We start from the raw sequence: 19,302 nt of genomic DNA on the forward strand, positions 1-19,302 counted from the left end.
GCAAGGAAAGACAGTATGGGGAATGTGCTTAGAAAAAGTATAATCTTTTTGATACTTTCAAAGATTATATTAACATAGAATTAAATTTTCGTTGTAGGATTCATTTCCACAAACGGGTTAGGAATACGTCGAAGTAATGAGACTATCCTAGGTTTTATTATTATTATTATTTTGCAACCGATGAGATCAAGACATAACTGAACTTACGAATTTTCCCGTTGATTTGCAGATGTCCCAGTAGTTGAATTTGATTTGAATTATTATGTTAGCCCAGTTTTATTATTTGAATGGGTTCCTTTCTGTTCAGGTAATCGCGTCATTTAGACCCGTAATGCTCCCATTAATATGTCGCATTTCAGTATAGATTAACGTAACGACGTATGAAGATTCGTTTAATTAAATTTTGCGAAAAAAAATCTGTTTTTAGATGAGAAAACTGACATTTTTGCGTACAGTGTTTTATATTAGGTTGGTTATATTAGTGTGAAAACTGTCTGTCGGGTTTACATAGTGCTTTTGTCCAATTCTAATATTTTTTTTTTTGTCAAGATTGCGGGCTGCTATAGGTTCTATCACTGTCTGTCTTATTTCTACATTCAGTAGTAATTAGGTCACTGGAGGAACATTTACAGTTGCCTGGGTTAGAAGTTGTTCATTGCCGTGTAAAAAACGAAGAGGCCCGTTGCAAGAAATTGGATTAAAACAGTCTACTCTTGAGAAATTTCACTTTTGGCCGTAATTCGAAAAATGGTCAAAATCTTGTTCTTTCGTCCTTCGGGAGGCCGTATTTCTCTATTTTATAAGTCTTTCGATAAAGGTTGTACTATTAGGTTGGGTTGACGGCGTTTATGAAGTTTAAAAATACGAAGGAATAAATCAAAGACCGCGTGGGTGGTGTTCTGGAAGTTTTTTTTTTATTACTGTGAAAGAACTATTGCACATTTCAGTGAGACATTTCAACGGCATTTCTCTCCTAAAGAAAGAGAGAAGAAGGATTCCTGCTAATCGTAATTTTGGAGGTGTGGTCACTTGACGTTTGTGATGTAATAGAATTGTGAGAAAATTGCAGATTCTTAAAAATGTTTTCAAAATATGATAATGCCAGGGATTTGAGGAAAGATAATATTCATGGTAACTAGTACCCTCTGGGGAAAATTAATGAACTTGGACTCGTGTGGATTTCGACAAGAGCTAGGATAATAATACGAAAAAAATATGGTGTAGATCTAGTATGTCACAGAAAGTGATTCTTTCGGGACAGTTGGGATGTTTTAAAATTCTGCACGTGGAAGAGAGGAGCACGATAGTCTCAGATTATGTACCCAATACCAGTGTTCTTATGACCACCCTGTGGTAAGGGTGTAAGAATACTACCACCGTAGGTCCTGCGCGTCGTAAAAGGAGACTAAAAGGACAGCTGCTGCCTTACAGTCTTACTTTTTTTTTTTTTTTTTTTTTTTTTTTTTTTAGTAAAAGGCTAGGCCCACCGCCAATAACTGTGGAAACTGCTGCCTTGCAGGTGGACTTTTTAGCCAATTTAGTCAAAGGCGAGGCCCACCGCCAATAACTGTGGTTGATGACAGCAAGGGCATGCGGTCGTAAAAACCCCTTTGCCAAATATTAATACCATTCCTGATGTTGTAAGGAAAGGCGCATCAGGCAACTGACCCCTTAGTGTAGGGATAACGGTGGGGAAAGAAGAAGAAGAAGAAGAAGATCAGTGTTATTATGTGCTGCAAAGTGGCCAATGAAATGATACAGTAATTTATCTAACATGGTACTAAACAGCAGTGGTTTCTGTTAGGATATCGGTAGTTGCTAGATTTTTTTTTCTTTTTTGTTTCTGCAATAATGCAAGACTTACAGAGCACTTGATGTTGCCTGTAATAAGTTTCAAACTCAAAATAACGCAGTTTTAGTTTATTTACGTTTGATTTTTTTCTTTTTCTGAGGAATGTTTAGTTTTGCTCATTTAATCTTGAACACCTTTTCAAAAACTTGTGGATTAAAGGTTTGCAAGGACTGTAACTTAAAAATATAAAATGTATCTTGTGTATTTCTATCAACAATTCTGCTCTTTACTTGAAATCACAAGGCATGTAGAGTGCAAAATTCCTTGTTATTTTTTCTGCATGTCTAGTACATCTGTGAGCGTGAACACCTAAGACTTTGTAGTCCCTACATCCGTTGTCAGTTGAAACAGCAACTTTGAGAACCGAACATTCTTGGTACCTAAAAAGACCGTTCGTGTGACCGCCAGAAATTGTTTATGTAAAAATCACCCAGAGGTAGGAGAAGCAGAAGATCAAGAGGACAATCGGTCCCACGATGCTTCTGACGGTGACCAGGAACCTGTCGCCCGAAGAAACCAAGTTCTTGACCTTCGCCGGTATCCCCAGAGGAGCTTTAAGGAAGGACCTGCTGCTGCTCTCAGTACTGATGGCAACAACTTTGTTGTTGTCTAACTTGTCGACGAAGACGTGGATGACGATGATGATGAAGAGGAAGATCGTACAGAAGAAAAACCACATGTCGATTTGCTTCACGTAGGCCGTCTGGGGCAGCGATGAGGAGGTCTGGCTGAAGAAAGTATACAGCACCAGTAACGTAGTCAGAGCTACTTGGAGACGCACCTTTAGCAAGCAGAAAGAGGTTTTCATTGAGGATTGTATTAAGAGGGGTGCGTTACTCTTCTAAAGATCATGATATGCTCACCTCACTGAATGGACAACTTGAAGCAATTTCAGAATGTGTACGTAACTGACATTATTTAGCATTGTTTGAAATGAATAACCAAAATATCCTGCATGTGTTAGATTTCTACAAATCTAAGCCATGATGCGACTATTTCTGTTCAGTGCTGACTAGAACCAGATGTAGTTGTTTTACACATTGTTATTTGCATGTGACTTAAGTAAAGTTATGATTAAGGCAAGGATTTGACGTTTCTATATTCACGTTGTGTGTGTAAGAGCATGTTCTCCTGAACTTACTTCAAGCAATTGGAGTTCAACATACAACGTGGTATATCCAATTGCCAGCAGCATGAGAGACGGAAGATATATTGACAGCACAATTAAGGTGTATCTTCTCGTTAGCTTGAAACCGACCTGGAAGGAACAGTATTTAATATTTTTAATCTATGAATGATCCGCTAAATAACTACCATATTTTAGAACTATTTGCTATTCTAATTCTAGCACAGATTATTATTATTGTTCATACTGGAACAGGCAAGTTTTTGACTGGCCCTCGAATGTTTTGCTGTATCTCTTATAGGCGTATAGCTTCTTTACTGAGAATCTGTTCTTCTGAGTCAAAGTCTGAACGAAAAGCATTGAAAGTTACACAGATAGTGACGAAGAGTCAAGTCCTCGATCCTCATTCTCAAAGAAAACTTCCTAACATGCACAAAGACTCCCTAAATTTCTTTCCCTGAAACTTTTCCCACTTCTATGTGGGGTCGATGTTTTTGAAAGTTTTCCCCCACCTGGTTCGGTGGAACACATCGTCCACTGACAACCGCTTGTCTCTTAAGGTGAGTTTACACTAGGCTTCACCCTACGCTGCATGTGTAAGACTCATCACCATTGAGTGCTTATTAGGGTGAGTTAGTGGTGTGGCATGACTCTTGATGAGCAGTCCAGTAGGAGGGGCTAACAAGAATTTTGGAGGAGTTTGTGATGAGTCTTACGCATGCAGCGTGAGGTGAAAGCCTAGTGTAAACTCACCTCCGTCTGCAGTCTTCTGTCCTGGGCCTCCTTTGATAGTTCTGCTACTTTAGTATTTCCTTTTATTCTTTCATTCTTGATCCTGTCCATTTTTGTCACTCCATAGATGCGTCTAACGCTTTTCATACCTACCTGATACAATCTCTTTTCTTACACACCATATATCAAAGCTGGTCTCACTACTGTCGTATACACTGTACCTCTCTGTCCAGCAGTTCTCTTATTTTACACATGACATTTTATTCTTTTGCATGTACTGTGATCAACTAGGTGTAGTACACCATATATTTACAACATTTAACTATCCTGGCTCTTGACGAAAATCATGCAAGTTTGAAGTCCTTATTTTCCCCAAGTCTTTTATTAGTGACGCGAAAACTTAACAAATTAATATTGAATTTTATTTTATCTCTGGATTCCATTATATACTACGTAGAGGAGTACTAACAAGAATGAAAGGTTCCAGGATCTGATGGTCATATTTTCTCATCACTAGGACTGTGCTCATCGTTCACCTCTCTTTCTCACTCTGAGGAAGTTAGGTGATCAAAAAGGAAAGCTTATTTGGACAGTCTTTGTTCCTGTTAGGTCATTCTGTTCGGGGAGGAAGACCTAGAATGCTTTGACCGTTTATAATTAGTTGTGAAAGTTCCCACAATTGGATGTGTTATATCTCTTCGGCTCTAGTTTCAATCCATTATTTCTTGTTTGGTTTTCGTTTAACATAAATAGGTTACTGTCTACTACTTTTGTTATGCCTTTCAGTATTTTAAATGTCTCTATTAGTTGTCCTCACATTCGTCGTGTTTCTAAGCCATATTGTAGCTGTTCTAATCTATTTATGTCCTTTCTTAGTTGTTATTCATTTTGTTAAAATCTTGAACAGTTTTAACGGAAAAGATTTCCAGTAAAGGCACATAACATTGATAGGGAAAACAGCAGTATTAACTCATTGACTTTAGGCAAAACATTTGAGGGTCAGGCAAGAGGCACTCAGCCTCACCCAGAAAGTGCATTGTTTTCCATCAGGTCCCCCCCCCCCCCCTTCTAACTGCAATGCACTTGGTCCACCGATGTTCAAGTATTTGTATCTCATCATGGAAGAAGGTCACATCCTGGACTTCCTAAACAATTAGAGGTCAGGTCGAATAAGCGAGGGACATTGGGTAATACTGCAGAGCCACTGCTGCCCATTGTGGGCACTGGGCATAGTCCCGGAACGAGAGCACATGGTACCTTGCAAGCAGTGTAAAGCCCTGTCCACACGGTAGAGCTTTGCCCACGAACTTTGCTTGATGTGACGTCGGAAGTGGAAAGTCAGAACCTTATGAGCTGTTTCTTTGCTTCTGTCGTCACGTCGAGCAGAGTTCGTCGAGCAAAGCTCGACCGTGTGGACGGGGCTTAATAGAGGGTAAAAATTGTTGCATGGTCAGTTTAATGCTTTTTAAGCAGTCATACCGAAAAATACTTTTATTTAACCCACTGCTCTCTTATGTTTTTTTTTTTTTTTATGAAACAGAGAATTTTTGGGGGCCTTAAAACTCTAGTGCGTAAATGAAATAAGAATTCTCTGAGCAATTTAAAAACGTTTGTAAGACTTTATGATGGTGTGAATTCTTAAAAACAGAACCATAATGTTTGGGGAAGAAAATTCTGTAATATTTTTACATTTATAAGAAACCAAAATCCATTACAAATGTTTGTGAATTTAAAAAGACTTGTTTACAACAAATGAAAATAACTGAAACAAGGCGCGATGCAGCCTCCAGCTTACTTGGGACGTGTGCAAGATTTTACCCTCTCGCATAAGTTGTAAGCATAATATTCCTAACTTAACGTTAACTGGTCCTAATTAATGCTCATACTTTGTACTCCTTATGCTAACATCAAGGGTCAAATAAAAAGGGCCCAAATTAGTTAAGACCTTTAGAGGAACGTATTGCTTTAAATCTTGATTCTTCTAATAGATACAAGTTTGCAAGATATATATACCAAATACTGGTCTTTGTTGCAGTTATTTATTATCTGAATAGATACGGGTTGTATCAGATTCTCGTTTCTGTCTCTAGATTTAGTGTATGCCTGAAGTGAATGCTGATTCGTGATTTATTCAATGACTAATTGGTTATTTGTGCGAGCTGCCTTACTGAGCTGTCTTACTGAAATTTGACCTAAGTTTTTATGGAGAATTATATTTGAATTTCATAAAGTAGGACTTTTATGTTTCCAAGAAAGCAGACTACTACAGAAGTTAGTCACCAAAGAATAGGCTATACTCACCTGGACCATACTGAGTCGTGTGTCGTTAGAGGGCACACTGGCGAAGAAATCACTGACGGTGTAGATCGGGAGCTGAGAGCTCTGGCTGTACGCCGTCGATGACCCATTGGTGGTGAAGGCGACGAGCTCTTTGCTAACAGAGGAGAACTGAACAAGAATACTGCATTGCTGGTCATCAAAGGGGTAGTTAACAAGAACGTCAAAGGTGCACACGAAACTACCACTGTAGTGCTGCTGTTGCACGATCAGTGCTGCGTCCCCACCGTAGATCTCGTCTGTCAAAAGAGGCCAGAGTCATGGTGCAATTGTCAATTGCGTGAGACTTAGATGCACTAGCTGTTACAAATTGCTCAAAAGGTTAGGACGTTGGTTCTACTAATTGGAACTATATGCTTTCTTCATTCTGCCGAAGATGGCGATTGTCTACGGGTTGCTCACAAGAGCTAGACCGTTGGCTGACACAGTTAGGCAGGTCAGTGCCTCAGAACTGCTCAAGTTCATCTACATATAGAAGTCTTAATACGTGTTTCAGTCGTGGAAGACAATGATAAAAAAGATGTCTTTTCCTGGTCTAAAGGTAAAATAAAATCAGTATTATGTCAAGGGGTTCTATCAGGTTATTTTGCTAGTTTTCATTTGGTGATGATTTTTTTCAGGTAGGTACATGGGTCATGTCTGTGTTTTATTGCTCCTGAAAAACAAAAAATTGCTAACGAGCAAACTAGAGATTTTGCTGAGTAAAGCTGGGACTATACGTAGTGTCAAACATGAATAGAATTTGTTAGTCATTGTCGTGAATTTCGAACTGATCATTCGAAATCCCCGCCATTTAACTTCACAAGTGTTGCATTAAATTGGGGCAAGGCTGAGGGATCTCGCGGGCGATTCATTGAACAGAAAGCTGTCCAATACAATACAGTTTAAGACGCAATTCCTAAATGCATGGCGGGGAAGGAGCGCGTCTTATAGTAAAGAAGACGTTATGAATTTTCATTAATAGATATAATTTGCTAATCACTAGTACGAGATAAATTATCTATGTAGAGATTTGGAGCCAAGGACTCCGTAGCCATTCAAGAATTTGCAGATTATGGCCTTCAGCCAGAACTTTAAGTCAATTCCTTGATCTTAAATGATAACGTAACTGTCATATTTCACAGTCAGGAGTAAAATAGATTTAGTGATATCCGTAATGTCGAAATAAACGATGATTCCCGCCTGAATTACAAGGATTCTGTAGTTCACGCGAGAAAGCATAAGTTTCCTTTGAAGAAGGGCGAAGCGACGCTTCATTCCTGCCCAGACCCTGAACCGTGTAAGTACCGTGAAATTTGTGTGTCTCTCAATTCTCCGACTCCCAACCATCGCCTTGCTAGGTCGAATTCCGTCGTAACAGTAAGTTAACTTTATCCACGTATATATGTGCCATCCCTGCGATGAGGGACTCGATTTATGCAGCAAACAAAAGCTGCCAGTGCAAGAATGTTATTTGTTTGTGATATTGAGTCAATGGGTCTTGTATTGTGCAGATTTTTCGTCTAGTTGTGGACTTAGTGCTTTACAAGCACGTGACATCAAAGGCCATGAGAATTTTCAGGTTATTTGAATTAAATTGGTGAGTGCAGTAAGAAACTGCGTGTACTGTGGAATTCTGCTAGGAACTTTAGTTTTGGTGTACTGTTAATGTATTTAAATGTTTATTTTTCGTAATAAAACTGTTTTGTTGACCAAATTTTATTGTATCTCACCCTAAGAGTTTTAGAGTGCGCGCCTCCTCAAGGCCTTGTCATCGGCCCAGAACATCCGGGCATGAATCATAAAAAAAAAAAATAATAAAAGTCAAAGAAAATCCCGACATTTGGTCCTTCGAACTGGATGACAAGTGCGCTCTAGAGCTTGAAGGGAAATTTCAATAAAGTATGGTCTATAGGGTAGCCCTGATAGGACACAGTCAGCTCCCACCGAATCTGCCACAGTGCTCAGATAACCAGATTGAAATCTTTAGAAGGCCAGGAGGTCTGGTCAGTCAATTTTTAGATGGTAGTCTATCATTCTGGCAGAGACGGTATGAGTTGGACGTGTTGTTTGTAGGAGGAAAGACCTAGCAATCGATCACCCCGAAACCGTTTGGGATAATTTGCGTACTCTTATTGAACGCTTGAGGAAAATTTGTGAAATAATTGCTATCTGTGACGCAGAGATCAGAGAGTATCTCCCTGATAATCGTTTTGCTATAAATTCCGTTGAATATGTCAAAAAAGTAAAGAACTTTAATGCGAGAATCTCCAAATACTGCTACAAAAGAAGTCGGTACGGAGTCCGACACTTGCCTATGAACTCTCGTGCCTACCGCAAAGGCAAACAAAGGGACGGAGTCCATTTTTGATTCAGAATCCGTAACGCATTCCTCAATCGTTTAATGAGATTAATCAGGAGAGAGAGAGACAGACAAAATAACTAGGCTCAGCTTGTTCCGAGGTGCAATTAGCCCCACGTGTCACTAGTCTTTGCACCCCGTCTTCCTAATGTAAGAAAAATCCTCATTTCCTAGTTTGCATAAACCCCCCCTAAGAAGTAGAGTAAATAATACAAAATGGCAGTGGCTATGATTGTTCACTTCGAGGCCTCGCTGAGTCTCACCGCGGACTTACTCGCCGAATCACAGCGTGCGTTAGTAGAAACGTATTCTGAGAGCGTGTACCAAAATTTGGTCACGCAGTTGAGAGAAGAAGAAGGTCAGCTTCGAGAGCTGTACAAACGTCAAGTCGTAAAGTTAGAATCTAACTTAGATGCCAGAATCAGGCAAACCTTAGCAGAAGCTGTGCGAGCTTCTACCCTTTTGTTGAATCGAATCGATAAACTGAAAGTCACTCAGACAGGGAATGTTTCCCTCCCCAAATTGAAACCGCTGCCTCTCCCCACTTTTGAAGGGGAAGTGCAGGAATATGCTTCTTACAGAGAATTGTTCACGATCCACGTGGATCGAAGGGCAGATTTGGACGACGTGTCCAAATTTACTTACTTGTTAGGGACTCTGGGCAGGGATCCGCTTAGGATCGTTAAATCCCTAAGTGTAACCGCCGCAAATTACCAGGTAGCGTTAGATCTCTTGGATAAGCAATATGGTAATGTACACCAAACACTCGTGATCTTGCATCGAAAACTTTCCAACATATTCGTACCCTCGTTGAACCCCGTAGAGCTGAAGAAGTTCAGGTTTGAGTTAACAGTGATCATTGAGCAAATCAAGAGGCTCAGTACTAATGATATAGGCCATGGCATGGTCATGAGCCTTATCAATCAGAATTTGTCAGAAGGTAAGCTCTATCGAAAGGTGGTCGAACACCTCAGAAAATGTGACTATAATTTAGAAGAATTTTTTGAAGCTATAGACTTCATAATTCGCATGTTGGAAGATGACGCGTTACAGCGAGGCGAGAAATTAGAATCTGATAAGAAAATCGATGTCAGCGTTAGACCCAAAACGAAACCTATGCAGAATAATTCTTGTCCCTATTGCAATGAACGGCACCCGCCTCACGGATGCCGCCGAGTAAGTGACGTGGCTGCCAGACGCCGCATTCTACTAAGGAAGGGCCTGTGTTTTAATTGCCTTCAGTCAGGTCACCGTAGTGATAGATCCACTAACCCCAATTTATGTAAAAGTTGTGGAAATAATCATAATACTTCCATTTGTGATAATAGCAGCTTTAGAAAAGCACATTCAGTTCCCTCCACTTCGTCCCGAAGTAATCCCAGTTTAGTAAGTAACAGTCAAGCTACAACCTCCCGCCCTGTAGTAAATGCGACGACCAGGCAGCACGATAGAAACCCCCGTCCGCCCAAAGAGAAAGTAGAATCACAACCGCGTAAGAGCGCTAAAGTAGCCCAAACGTCTAGTGTAGATCTTCCCTGTACGATTTTGCCAACGGCCATGGCCGAGATCCATCACAAGCAGGGGAGTAAACGGGTTCGCTTGTTTTTGGACACTGGGAGTCAACAAAGTTTTATCTCTGCTAAAACTGCAAAGCAGTTAGGCCTGACAGTGGTAGGCAAAGTGGCATTAAACATTGCTCCCTTTGGTTCAGCAGAAAGAAATCAGTGGCCAGTATGACGTAGTGAGTTGCCGGGTAGAGATGGGTAATAGAATTGTTCGAATGAAACTAGTTGTTCACGAGAACGTAGACGTCCCGATTCATAACGCAGGTTATGTAAGAGTAAGACAACACCTAGTAGGGAAGGGAGTCACGTTAGCAGATCCTGACAGTAAGAGCGATAAGTTACGAAACATGCACATTCTTGTGGGTGCAGACTATTTTAATTATTTCATTATTGGAGTAAAAAAGATTGATGGGATAAGTCTTTTTCTGACCCATAATGGCATGTCGCCATATGGGAGAGTGCCACAGTGGTTATTAGAAGGTCACAAGATAGCTCATGTGAAAACACTCAGGGTATGTAGGGTCGCGAGCGAACCAATTGCATTTAATGTTGATGAATGGTGGCGTTTAGATACCTTAGGCATCGCCCCATCCGAGCAGTACACTGTCCGCGAAGCGGAAGCCATGCGAAAGGTTTCGCAGAGTGTAACGAAGAAGCCTGAAGGATATCAGGTTAGCTTGCCGTTCCGTTCAGAAGGTAGGCCAGAAACAAACTTTAGAAATGCTGTAGCACAGCTGGATTCGCTGCAAACCAAATTTCAGAAAGACAAGGAATACTATAATCAATATCAGGGAGTGATCGACAAATACCTGGAGGCAGGATTTATATATGAAGTAAAAGATCCAAAAATAGAAGGATACTACATGCCGCATTTCGGCATTAAAAAGGATAGCCACACGACCCCCCTTAGAATCGTATTCAACGCCTCATCCAAAGCTAAGAATAATAAATCCTTAAATGAATGCCTGTTACCTGGGCCTAATTTAGTAGAGTTGGCCTATAATTTGCTTCTAAAGTTTCGAATGAATAAATACGCCATGCTTGCAGACATAAGCAAAGCCTTTCATAGAGTACTATTAGATCCCCGTGATGCCAAATATACAAGATTCCTGTGGCGAGAGGTAGCAGGTCGAGCGCTGACCTTCGCTTTCAGAGTTGTGGTGTTCGGCATCACGGCTAGTCCCTTTTTGTTACAACAAGTGTTGAGTCATCATTTTAAGTTAGAAGGAAGACCTGAATTAAGCAAGTCCTTTTATGTTGATAACTATGTCAGTACCTTTGAAAGTTTGGATGAGATGAAAAAGGAACAAGAATCTGTCCACGCAATTTTGGATAGGGCCAGAATGCCGTTAGAAGGGTGGGCAAACAGTATAGCCTTCGATAGCGAGAGAGAGTGGAAAGAACCTGTGAATGTGAGCGTGCTCGGGCTGAGATGGGCTCGAGACGTCGACCGTCTGTGTGTGAAAGAGAGTGAGAGGATTCGTGAATTGGGCGAGGGATGGGTGCCTACGAAGCGTAGGGTACTATATTTGCTAGTATCAATTTACGATCCGCTAGGTCTAGTCAGTCCTTTATTTGTTAGGGGAAAACTGTTTCTCCAACAACTTTGGGAACAAGAGATTGGATGGGATGACGTGTTATGTAAGGAAAAGGCTAAAGAAGCGCGAGAACTGCTAGTAGAGTTGAAATCAGTCGGTGAGTTAACATTTCCGAGAGCGGCAGGAGTCAGAAGATCCGAACTCCATATATTCACCGATGCCAGTAGTAGGGCATACGGTGCTGTAGCGTATGTCAGAGATAAAGAAAGTAACGTAAGATTACTCACCAGCAAAATGAGAATCACTCCGAAAGGGATGCTTAAAATCACCATCCCTAAATTAGAACTTTTAGCTTTGCTGCTAGGTTGTAGGCTAGCGAAAACGATTAAAGGGCTAATAGAGCCGCAAGAGATTAGTATCTGGTCAGATAGCAAAGTTGCATTAGCATGGGTGGCATCCCCGGATGCCAAGGACAACAAAAATATTTTTATATCTAACCGTGTGGCGGAAGTTGTTTTTCTCCGCCAGATTTGTGATTTCAGATTGAAGTATGTGCCCAGCAAACAGAATCCTGCTGATGTCTTATCTAGGGGCGCAACAATCCAGCAATTGCAGCAGAATCCTCTTTGGCGCCAGGGTCCAGATTTCTTGGGAATCCCAGGAGAGCCTGTTCCCTTCAAAGAGGAAGATCTAACAAATATCAGAACCGTGGTAGCGGCGGTGCAGGAACTGAGGGAAGAAACAAGGTCTATTCCCCCAGGAGGGATATGGGAACTACTACTCAGGGAGGTTGAGTTCCGAATTTTGATTAGAGTAACCAGATTAGTGTTAAAGTTTGCAAAAGTGAAAAGGGATCCTTTTCGAGTTCTTGTCTTATTAGAACAAAAATTGTATTTACCTACTGTGTATGCATATTTGGAGGGTGAGGTCAGACCCCTCGTAGATATTGAATTTTGTGAGGCATTAAGTCTAATAATAGTAGACAAATTGATTTGCACTAGGGGACGAGTGTCCCAAATTGAAGCAGATGAAACATTTAATTCTTTGCTGCTAAGGGAACACTTAGTCAGAGCATACTTAAAGTACTTGCATTGTTTGCACCTCCATTGTAATGTCAATACGCTAATGGCGATTTTTCGACAGAAATGCTGGACGCCGGGCCTGAGGTCAATTGCTAAGCAAGTTGTACGGAAGTGTCCAGAATGCGTGCTAGCATTCAACCGCTGATGAGACAACACCACCACCCCCCCTGCGAAGGAAAGGATCACCTTGCAGAAACCATTTGCCGCAGTCGGCGTGGACCACACCGCAGCCATACAAACCGAAACGCGACCAGGCTATATCCTCCTCGTGACATGCATGGCCACCAGGGCCGTGTATTTAGATTTCTGCCCCTCCTTGGATGCGGAGGAATTTGTTCTAGCTCTTCGAAGATTCAGTGCTACGCATGGAGCCCCGACCATAATCACTTCTGATAACCACCAAACGTTCAAGACGGCCAGCAACCTCCTTCAGGGACTTTATGAAGAGGATGAAGTCCAGCAGTTCCTGAGGAGGATTGGCGTAGAATGGCGATTTCAAACACCCCGTGCGCCGTGGAAAGGCGGTTTTTTCGAACGTCTGATTGGTGTCACAAAACGTGCCCTTCAGATAGCCCTCAGGAGAAAGTATCTCCCGGAGGCCCACGTATTAACTCTAGTGAAAGAGGCGGAGGCGGTAGTGAATAATAGGCCTCTCATTTAGTGCGAGGTCACTTAATTAACTTAATGGCACCTGTTTTGCCAGATAAAGACCTTAATGCTACCTTCACCTCCCGGAGGCTACGAGATCGATATCTTAAACTAACAGACACTTTGAAAGCCTTCCGAGAGAGGTGGAGGAAGGAGTACCTGAGTGCCCTAAGAGCCCGACACGATTGTAAGTCTGGGGAACCCACCAAGCTGCACCCCGGAGACATCGTGTTAGTAAAGCAAGAAAATCAAAAGCGGGCAACGTGGCCCCTTGGACGCGTCGTGGAGACATACCCGGACGACGATGGCGTCGTGCGTTCGGCCAAGATATTGTTCGAAGATGTTGAGTCCCTGCGTGCTGTCAGCCACTTGGTTCCCCTGGAACTTGCCCCCTCAGATGACGATGATGGAGTTGGAGACGAACGGCGTGACGATGTTGATGGTGCGACGGAGGAGATGGTGCGTGACGACGACGGCAATGAAGAGGTCCGAGACGAGGGAGCGTACAGCCCAGCAGTAGGTGTTCCAGGAAATGTTGTGACGTCTGGGGACAACCAAGGATGGCACTGGCTGCAACATCCGAACAACCAGCCACAAAAGGTCTTGAGTGACAAAGACGCTGACGATATTGGTAACGAATCGAGCGATACCAATAGGGTAAGTGAGAGTGCTGAAGTGAAAGATACTGAGGTATCGAGTGGTAGTGACGTTGACGTTCAGTAGGCCAGACCAAGACGTTCTGCATGCCCTTTGAGAAAGGCTGCTGCTAAGCAGCGCGAGTTGATGAAGCGCTTAATGGAAAGCAAATATATATAAGTTATAGCTAGAAACAGTGAAAGAAAACAGGAAGGTCCCTTATTCTGGTAGGCAGGGAGGGTGGACCCAAGTAAGTGTAGGTGAGTTGAATCCTCAGAGGATGGAAGTGCGTCGGGTTAGCGTAAGGAAGTGGGAGCCCCCTCTTGTGCAAACAAGTCGAGCGTTGTGCAGAGGTAGCCCCCACCCTCAAAGTAAATTACGAAAAATGTATATGAGTACTTGTAGAGAAGTGAAAGCGTTTTGAGGGCATGTGTCCCGTGAAAGAGTACATACTGAATCAGTTGTAATCTGTTTCCTTAACCTGTTAAGCGTCCGCCCCGGATGAGCTCACTGCTAACGTACCATCACGCTTTTTTTGTAATCAGCGATCATAGCACTGATGATAGTTTTTCAAAGTTAATATTGATTTTTATGCTTATTATTCATACTGTAGTTAAGTGTAGGAAAATATTAAATGTTGGAGTAAAAAAAATAATACTACAATTATTTTATTTCAAAAGACTTCATAATACTGAATGATAAATATTATACATACATGCACTATTATTCTTTCGTATGCCAATCTCTAAAGCAACGGGCTACACAAAATCCTCCTTCACAGTGTCAAACCATCTATCTATGTACTCGTGATTGTGGAGACAAATTTTCTACATTCTCATCTAGAAACTGATTTGCAAATCTGTTTGTTTCTTTCACGAGGTAATCAATGATTTCATCGTCAAAATATTTCTCAAAATATTCTAATGAATTCTATTTATCCTCAACTGTAAATTTCACGCTGGGATCAGCAACAAAAGTAAAGGGATCTCTCTCTCTCTCGGAGTCCAGTCACTCGGCTAAGAAAAGTCATCTTCACTCCCGCTATTGGAAGAAAAGTTTGTATCCTCATCACTGGAGGATTCAGAACTAGAGCTCTCATCATCAAATAGGTTATCAATATCAGACTCCTCATCTAGTATTTGATTGATCTCACCTGAAGAAATACGCCTCCTCTTTGGGACATTCATTGTGAAAGACGCGAAACCCTATTTGTCTCGATAAACGCCTGAAGCGTATTGAAAGAAAACCAGCAGGGACAGGCAGTTTTCTAGCATAAGTGACCACCAGGAAAGAGTTGCCAGGCTGGAAATAAGTTTCCCGTGTGCTGAGAGTGTTACCAAATGATGTTCCTACACTTTCTATACAAGTAAACGTATTATTACGGGGCTGACGGCTTGACAAGCACAGTTAAAGTCTTGAACGTAATATCCCGTTGAAGGCGCTACCGAGTAGATCGCGGTAAACGTATTATTACGTGGGTGACGCTTAACAGGTTATAGGCAAATGGCCTGTCTATCTGATTAATGCTTGTTGATTATTGACGGCGAGCAGCCTAGAATAACATGCGTGTTGCTTGAAGATTATTGAAGATGAAGAGCTTAATATAGAAGTTTCTCTTGCATGCTGTATTGCATTTTGAGGCGAGTGCCTAAAGTCTATGCTTGTTGCATACAAAGTTGTACATACATGACTGTTTCCTTTTTCATGCCATTGATTGAGTGAAGGCAGAATGCCTTATGAGAGTATATTCATGTTTCCTTGATCGTGATTTTACATTTATGCTTTTGATCTTATTGCAGGCCCATTGCCTATTAAGTTTCTGTGCTGATTCATGTCTACCTTATGTGTATGGGTACATTTATGTATATATCTGCCATTGATGTTTTATTTGTATATGACATTGATTACCCCGGGTGTAATGTTGATGTATAATTTCTTTGACATGTCATGTTTTTTTGTGTACTCTGTTAGAGTCGCTGTGGAGCACTACGCAGCGAGCCTGACTGAGAAGTGTAGGAGTGGTTATCCCCACCCCCCCCGAGCTCAGTCTTTCCTGAATGTCCAACATTTCAACGCCCCATACTTCGGGTGTGGAGTATGTCGTGAATTTCGAACTGATCATTCGAAATCCCCGCCAGTTAACTTCACAAGTGTTGCGTTAAATTGGGGCAAGACTGAGGGATCTCGCAGGCAATTCATTGAACAGAAAGCTGTCCAATACAATACAGTTTAAGACGCAATTCCTAAATGCATGGCGGGGAAGGAGCGCGTCTTATAGTAAAGAAGATGTTATGAATTTTCATTAATAAATATAATTTGCTAATCACTAGTACGAGATAAATTATCTATGTAGAGATTTGGAGCCAAGGACTCCGTAGCCATTCAAGAATTTGCAGATTACGGCCTTCAGCCAGAACTTTAAGTCAATTCCTTGATCTTAAATGATAACGTAACTGTCATATTTCACATTCAGGAGTAAAATAGATTTAGTGATATCCGTAATGTCGAAATAAACGGTGATTCCCGCCTGAATTACAAGGATTCTGTAGTTCACGCGGGAAAGCGTAAGTTTCCTTTGAAGAAGGGAGAAGCGACGCTTCATTCCTGCCCAGACCCTGAACCGTGTAAGTACCGTGAAATTTGTGTGTCTCTCAATTCTCCGACTCCCGGCCATCGCCATGCTAGGTCGAATTCCGTCGTAACAGTAAGTTAACTTTATCCATGTATATATGTGCCATCCCTGCGATGAGGGACTCGATTTATGCAGCAAACGAAAGCTGCCAGTGCAAGAATGTTATTTGTTTGTGATATTGAGTCAATGGGTCTTGTATTGTGCAGATTTTTCATCTAGTTGTGGACTTAGTGCTTTACAAGCACGTGACATCAAAGACCCTATGTGCTACCACATAAAAAGGCCATGAGAATTTTCAGGTTATTTGAATTAAATTGGTGAGTGCAGTAAGAAACTGCGTGTGCTGTGGAATTCTGCTAGGAACTTTAGTTTCGGTGTACTGCTAATGTATTTAAATGTTTATTTTTCGTAATAAAACTGTTTTGTTGACCAAATTTTATTGTATCTCCCCACCCTAAGAGTTTTAGAGTGCGCGCCTCCTCAAGGCCTTGTCATCGGCCCAGAACATCCGGGCACGAATCATAAAAAAAAAAAATAATAATAAAAGTCGAAGAAAATCCCGACAGTCATCACGAAAATTGTGTTATAGTACTTACCCATATTGACAGCATTGAAGTCAGCTAATAGTGATTTCTTCACCTTCAAGACATACACATTTTCCCCGAGGAGCTTCAATTCTCCATCCTTGATGTTGGGGAAATTGGTAGTCGGCCGCCATATTTTGTTCACTTCGGCCTCAGCCAGCTGATTGTCGAGGGTATCGTCTCTGAGGTTCATGTATTTAATTCGTGAGTCTGGCCAACTGAGCTGAATCATGAATTCAATCTGAATGCTCTCTTTGACGTCTTCAATGCTCAGGAATCTTAAGAACTCGACCCTTATGAGGGGCTGCAATGGAAGAGATGAATTCAGGATGTTCTTAGGAGGTTTGAAGCTTCGGTAATCTTGCGGTAGTCGCAGAATAGCGCAGTTATCTTCATCGCTCTCGTCAGTGCAGTCGTCCTTGGCGTCACATCGGGACTTGAGATCTATGCACTCCCCGTTGTCGCACATGTACTTGTCATCGCCACACGCTGACAGGCTCAGCTCTCGTTCGGTTCCAACTGATATGTCGCAGATGCTCTCGGTTATTGTCCAGGAATGCCTTCCAACTGGATATAGATTCTCAGAGGACATGTTCAAGTATGCCATTGTTTTGTTGGTAATGGTATCGAGTAACGCCCATCGTGCAGGAGCGGCTTTGTAGATCATCATGCCGTAGTACCCGTGGAAATAGGGTTTACCTTTTATTGAATATCCCACAATCTCCACCATGCTTTCCGTCTTTAAGTTAAAACAAAGCCCCCTTAAGAAGAGGGGAATCCGCAAGCGCTCCTCACAAGGTGCGCACCCCGTGTTCGGATCGATGCAGTTATAATCCGCCCAGAAACCGTCCTTGTCGCTGGCCAGGCAGTTTTCCGATTTGATGTTGTCAGGCTGTCCTTGCTTGAAGTTAGTCACGGGCAGCACTTTCCCATCACTTATCCTTCTCCAGGTGCCTTCCTCTTGATCGTCAGTCGCACCCAGCCACATGCTGATGGTGATGCTCTGACAGTAACCATATTGGCGGGAAACGTTCACCAAGGCATCGTTTCCTGTGAGAGTTGTAGGCACATACAGAACGGAACCCACAAGCTTGCAGATATCGGAAGCGTAAGTGAACGTGTATGGTTCAGGAAAGATTAAGAATTTTTCGTTTTGGCCGCAGAATTCGTGGATTGGGACTAGCCTCACGTCAGCATTAATCAGGTCTATTGTGTCTCTGTCAGAAGAAACTATGTTTCCCTGTATGTCCTGCTTACACGCCGCGATGTCGCGGATGCTTTTAGTATCCAAACCATAGTTCCAAATGTTGAACTGAGCTGTGTAGCCTTTCAGGATTTGGAACCTGTTGTATCTCCTGTCTAGTCCATCTTGTTCTTGTCCTACGACGAACGTCCCATTAAGTGGCAGCACTCTGTCATCCACCTGCACTTTACTGTTAACATATTCCACTCCGTCTATGTAGAATGAATATGTTTCTCCAGATATCACGTGACAGTAGTGGCGCCAGATTCTTAGAAATGTCGGGACTGTGATTTGTTCAAGAGCAGGTTGCGGCTTGTTGTTATATCGGAAATAATGCACTCCGTCTCGTATGTCTGTGGATATAGAGGAAAAAAGGTCATTTTAATTTCTTTCTCACTGCATAGTAGTTATTTTTTTTATAATATGAGAATACTGACTTTTTAGTAATTGCTAGAAGTCATGGACTGTTATTAAATTATTAATGAGATACAATACCAGCTAACTTGCTTTTTTTTTTGTTTTTATAGAAAAAAAGCAGTGTAAGAGGTATAACTTCATGCAGTGGGCAGGAGAAAACTGTAGGTACGGTAAATAATGTTTTGCCATATAATTAGAGCTGATATAAATGTATTATCTACATAATACTTGGACTTCTATTGCAGTGAAAAATGAGAAGCAGATGCCTTTTGCATCTAGCTGTGCAGCTGAGCTATAAGATTCTTTTTATATTAATGATAAAATTTATTTGTATTTATTTTACCTAATTTTATCGTTTATGAGTTTTAGCTGATACATTTATATTTGTAAGTTTTTTCATGTATTCATTTATTCACATTCTTCATCTTTTACTGAATATTCACCTACTTTAAGGGTTGGTGCAAAAAGAAAAATCTTGCGTTTTTTCTTGCTTATTCCTACTGCTAGCCGTTCTTCCATCAAGGGCTGAAGCATAAATTCGATACTATTGTCTTACTTTTATACTAGCT

General features: G+C 41.6%; 1 protein-coding gene across 1 annotated transcript; it reads right to left on the bottom strand.

The window, feature by feature from the left end:
- Positions 1-905: 905 nt before the first annotated feature.
- Positions 906-19,252, bottom strand: LOC135220219 (uncharacterized). Its single transcript, XM_064257492.1, has 5 exons — positions 19,150-19,252; positions 17,086-18,669; positions 6,012-6,286; positions 2,994-3,110; positions 906-2,633 (listed from the first exon to the last, which is right to left on the bottom strand). Exons 1-5 carry the CDS (start codon positions 19,250-19,252, stop codon positions 2,268-2,270), a joined length of 2,445 nt encoding a protein of 814 aa, XP_064113562.1. The 3' UTR covers positions 906-2,267.
- Positions 19,253-19,302: the final 50 nt, after the last annotated feature.

The sequence above is a fragment of the Macrobrachium nipponense genome, chromosome 1, assembly GCF_015104395.2.
Source record: "Macrobrachium nipponense isolate FS-2020 chromosome 1, ASM1510439v2, whole genome shotgun sequence".
NCBI lineage: Eukaryota > Metazoa > Arthropoda > Malacostraca > Decapoda > Palaemonidae > Macrobrachium > Macrobrachium nipponense.

What these genes read in the sequence shown, in the direction of transcription:
- LOC135220219 (XM_064257492.1), bottom strand. Translation starts at nt 19,252, where the DNA reads ATGGAAGAACGGCTAGCAGTAGGAATAAGCAAGAAAAAACGCAAGATT. An exon ending in CACGACTCAGTATGGTCCAG is followed by an intron (nt 3,111 to 6,011) that starts GTGAGTATAGCC and finishes TGTTCCTTCCAG; the next exon opens with GTCGGTTTCAAGCTAACGAG. An exon ending in TTGAACTCCAATTGCTTGAA is followed by an intron (nt 2,634 to 2,993) that starts GTAAGTTCAGGA and finishes TGCTTGCTAAAG; the next exon opens with GTGCGTCTCCAAGTAGCTCT.